Source organism: Tachysurus vachellii, chromosome 3 (assembly GCF_030014155.1).
Source record: "Tachysurus vachellii isolate PV-2020 chromosome 3, HZAU_Pvac_v1, whole genome shotgun sequence".
Classification (NCBI taxonomy): Eukaryota; Metazoa; Chordata; class Actinopteri; order Siluriformes; family Bagridae; genus Tachysurus; species Tachysurus vachellii.
Genome location: NC_083462.1, coordinates 1372598 through 1377450, shown reverse-complemented (window position 1 = coordinate 1377450; position 4853 = coordinate 1372598). Strand labels below are relative to the sequence as shown.

Here is a 4853-nt window from a genome sequence, read left to right as displayed (position 1 = left end):
AAGAGCCAAATCACGTAAATTCTTAAGACTGGCTACTCTAATATCAGTTTCAGGTAAGAGTACTTTCATTGCTATAGTCAATTACATAACATGAAAATTATATAAAAACGTATTTATTCCAGTGAGTTTATAAGAAGTTCTATATAAAACCATATGATGTTAAACATTTTTACATTTGTTTTTTTTTTATTATTTTTAATATTATTATAACGTGTATAACATTTTTAAACACTTAACAAGTTAAGATGTTCACATTTTAAAGTGCTTAAATGTAAATTTACCTAATTTCAAAATACATTTGATCACGCATTCCACGCATCCTGGACATGTGGTCTTGTGCAACGCCCACATGTAAAACACAGACACTCCTACCTCCGTAATAAACACAGAGATTAGTCCTGTCCAAATCCATACATGAAATGACAGACGTCGGCTGAAAAAAATTCTAACTCAAACGTCGTTTGGAAAACTAGTCCCGTCCGAATAGGGCTTTAGTGTGTATTTCTACTGTTTCTACACTATATGGACAAATTTGTTGTAGTTCAGTATGAGTTCAGGGACTTCAGGGCATCTACGAGTAATGTACGTTATTTATATAAAAAAAATACAATTTTATATTACATATACAATTAAATGAGATTAACAATAGATTCCAACGTAGATGAAGCAAGAAAATGATCAGAAATGAGTCGTCTGATCCAAATATCAGCACCTTCAGCATCTTCACACCTCCCATCCAACCCAGCACACTGACTGACATCACACCTCTGGGAACCCCATTAACAACTCCTCCCAGCACTCAAGTTGCACTCACGATTTGTGAAGAGGATGTGAATCGGCTCTTTCAGAGACAGAAGACAAGGAAAGCTCCTGGCCCAGACAGGGTCTCCCCCTCCTGTCTCATAGCATGTGCTGAACAATTGGCTCCTATTTTCACCAATAACTTCAACAGATCTCTGGAGCTGTGTGAAGTCCCCTCCTGCTTTAAACTCTCCACAATCATCCCGGTCCCCAAGAAACCCTCCATCACTGGACTGAATGACTAAAGGCCTGTCACTCTGACATCTGTTGTAATGAAGACCTTTGAACAGCTGATATTGACCCACCTAAAGTCTGTCACAGAACAGATGCTGGTTCCCCTACAGTTTGTCTACCATGCAAACAGGTCAGTGGACGACGCAGTCAACGTTGGACTGCACTACATTCTGCAACACCAGGACTGCCCAGGGACATACCAGATTCTGGTTGTTGACTTTAGTTCGGCTTTTAATACAATAATTCCGGAAATTCTTCACTCCAAACTCCTAAGGCTCACTGTACCCCCTTCCATCTGTCAGTGGATCACCAGCTTCCTGACAGGCAGGAAACAACAGGTGAGACTGGGAGGTGTCACCTCCAGCATTTGGACAATCAGCACTGGTGTTCCTTATCCTCTCCCCACAGCTATTCTCCGTCTACATATATACACATGGGATCCTAGCCAGTGGACCACCAAGTACATGGATCATATGTTGTGTTAATTATACTTACATTTAACTTTGCACTCAGCAAGTTTACCAATATACAGAAATGAAATCAAATAATTACAGAATTAAATTTCAATCAGTTTTCATTCATTTTTCTTTTTTTCTTTTTTTCCCAGACCAGTCATTTATAATTTTATCTACTTTTCTGCCGAGTCTTGTTCTTTCTGCCTCTACCTCTGCACGGCCTTCTTCTAATCCTTCTTCTTTAGCCTCTTTAACTTTAGCATCAAGTTCAGCAGAAAATTCTTCCTCTGCCTGTTTCCTTGCTGCTTCTTCAGTCTCTCTCTTCAGAGTCTCCAGCTGGTTCTTGTGCAGCTCTTGAATGAAGGACAGATTTCTCTCTTTCTCCTCTTGGTGTTTTGTCTCTTGTTCTTCTTTCTCTTTTCTGAAATCTTCCCTTTGTTTCTGTAGATTTTCTTCCATCTCCTTTCTGTGTTCTTCATCTTTTTTCTTTCTTTCTCTCTCATCTTCCTCTCTTTGTACCTTTAGCTGTTCTTCCATCATTCTTATCTTATCATTTGCCTCATTCTCAATTCTTCTCCTTTCTTGTTCTTCTTTCTCTTTTCTTTCCTTTTCTTTTAAATCTTTCTCCTCCTTTTCTTTCTGTCTTTCCCATTCATATTGTTTCTCCTTCCTGATCTGCTCTAAACTCCACTTTTCCTCCATAGCAGTGATTCTTTTCTCCCAGTTATCCTGCTGGTCTTTTCTCTTCTCCTCCTCCTCCCTCATCCTCTGCTGTCTCTCTCGTTGTTGAGATAACTTTAGATCTTGGAGTTCCTTCTTTTTACTTTCCTCTGCATTCTTTATTTTCTCCTCTAAATCCCTTATTCTCCTGTCTTCCTCTGCTGCCTTCTCTTCATACTCCTTCTGCAGTTTCTTTAATTCTTCCTCTTTATTATTTTTCATCTCTTCTTTTTCTCTTTTAAACTTCTCCTTCTCCTTTCTCTGATGCTCCTTCCATTCTTCTTCCCTCCTCCTTCTTTCCTTCTCCTCCTGATCTCTCCGTTTCTGATCTTCCTCTCTCTGTCGTTCCCACTGTTTCCTGTTCTCCTCTCTTTCTCTGTTTATTTCTCGCATCTTTTCCTTCATCATCGAGTCATCTTCTTCTCTTCTCTTCCAGAAATCTTCTCTTAGATTTTGTTCCCTTTCTGTCATTTCTCTTTTTATTTGTTCTTCTCTCTGTTTAAATTGTTCCTCTTTTTGTCTCTCTTCTGCCTCTTGTCTTTCTTTTTGTTTCTGCATTTCTCTTCTCATTTCCTCCATTTTAGCTTCATATTTGGTCTTCAGTTCTTCTTTCTCCCTCTCTATCTGCTCCTCTCTCTCTTTCAGGATTCTCTCTTTTTCTTCTTCTAGAGCTCCTTCAACCTTCTGGAACATCTCATTAGTGTAGCAGCTTCCTCCATTCACCTTCACCATTAAGTGGATTTTATCCAGTAGAGTCAGGACCTGGGTGTTGCTGGATTTATCATTGTTGTTGAGAACATGGTATCTTTTACCACATGCAAACAAAAGTGTGTTTAAAAATGATCCAGCATTTTCAATGTACTGTTCAAATGGAAGTCCTTTAAGTTCATCGCCCCTGGTGAAGAGGATGATTGTGTACATGTTGGATGCTTTACCAAAAGTCTTCTCAATGATTTCCACTGTATCTGTTTCCTCCTCTGTGAGGCGTTGTCCTATTTTCAGTGTCAGCAGGAACACATGAGGACCAGGTGATGCCATTGAGATACATTTAACAATCTCTTTCCTGATCTCTTCATTTTGAACTTTAGTGTCGAACAGTCCTGGAGTGTCGATCACAGTAATCTGTCTCCCATTGACCTCTGCTGTCTCTTTCTGACACACAGTAGTAACTGACTGAAATGACGGCATTTCTTTAAATACGTCTTTCCCCAGGATGGTGTTTCCTGATGCGCTCTTCCCAACTCCAGTCTTCCCCAACAGCACAATTCTGAGTGTGTCAGGGCTTTTTGACAAATCTGTACAAATAAGAAGAATCACTGATCTTAAAAATAATTCATAGGCATAAACATGTCAGAGCTATTGGACAATAATATCAAAGTTTGTCAAAAAAATTAAAATGACATCTCTAGATTTAATTGAAATGTAAATGTGATCATGTTTAGAACAGTTCCTGTGTTTATAAGAACATTTGCCCTTTTCCATCTACAAATAGCAATCAGACCGATAAACTCCTATTTTAAATCAGTAAACATGTTACCTTGTGTTTGACGTCTGTTTCTCTTGAGTTCAATCATTTGTTTTTCCAGATAGTGAATTGTACGTTTGTATGTCAGCTGTGCTTCAACCTGGGCCTCAGCGTACATGGTCATCGTATACTGACGATTGTTGTTTTTTGTAAGAAGGTCTTTAACATGTGGGAACAGATTTTCTGCATTTATTTTCCTGCTGTATAAAATGTATCGTCCTCCAAATGTCTTTATCAAAGCCTGAAGCTCTTTATCTAAGTCTTTCTTTGGTGACTTCTGGGTGATGATGAATATGGTGTGGTCATAAACTCTGGAGCTGAAGATCCTCTGAAACATCTCTATTTCTGCTTTAACTTCATCAGTGAGAAGACCTTCAGGAACAATGATGAAGAAAGCATGAACTCCAGGATTACAGACAGAGACACAGTGTAGAGTCTGATGCATCACTTCCTGTTCTGAGAGTTTAGTGTTGTAGAGAGCAGGCAACTCCACCAGCGTGATCAGGTGTCCACAAACTTCTTTCACTTTAGATCCTGGGGCCTTTATATTTTCCTTGCCCAGCAGCACTAGCTTCAAATGTGGAGTCTGTTTTAATTCTACAATAAAAGACAGATTATTTAAATCATGAATTAATTACCCTGGGGTGTGGACAGGCAGTAATTAGCAAGTTTACTGTGAGTAAGTTATCATATATACACTTTTACTCTGATTTATTTTGTTTTTTAACAATTTCAATAAAGTTCAATATCACAAAGCAGCTGTACAGAAATATATGAATTTAGGATATACATTATAATATTCTATTTATATATCCCATATATATATATATATATATATATATATATATATATATATATATATATATATATATATATATATATATAGTTACGTCCAAAGACGTATATTTTGTCTTGTCCTGTGGTTGCTGTTGTGTTGTCTCCTGCTCTCCTGTGGCTCCTCCCACTGTCTGCTCTCAGGTCACCTAATTGCTTCCTCCCAGCTGCACCTGTTTACCAACCGGGAGGGACGGAGTTTAAAAGCACAGCAGAAGGCTCAGTTCGGTGAGCCCTTTTTCTCCAAGAGCATGATCTGTGTCCTGCCTGGTGTGGTGTATTGA

The 4853-nt window shown here is 38.6% G+C and overlaps 1 protein-coding gene across 1 annotated transcript; it reads right to left on the bottom strand.

The window, feature by feature from the left end:
• Nucleotides 1–379: 379 nt before the first annotated feature.
• LOC132842512 (golgin subfamily A member 6-like protein 22) lies at nucleotides 380–4346 on the bottom strand. Its single transcript, XM_060865240.1, has 2 exons — nucleotides 3748–4346; nucleotides 380–3505 (listed from the first exon to the last, which is right to left on the bottom strand). Exons 1-2 carry the CDS (start codon nucleotides 4178–4180, stop codon nucleotides 1614–1616), a joined length of 2325 nt encoding a protein of 774 aa, XP_060721223.1. The 5' UTR covers nucleotides 4181–4346; the 3' UTR covers nucleotides 380–1613.
• Nucleotides 4347–4853: the final 507 nt, after the last annotated feature.

What these genes read in the sequence shown, in the direction of transcription:
- LOC132842512 (XM_060865240.1), bottom strand. Translation starts at nt 4,180, where the DNA reads ATGCATCAGACTCTACACTGTGTCTCTGTCTGTAATCCTGGAGTTCAT. An exon ending in AAACAGACGTCAAACACAAG is followed by an intron (nt 3,506 to 3,747) that starts GTAACATGTTTA and finishes TTATTTGTACAG; the next exon opens with ATTTGTCAAAAAGCCCTGAC.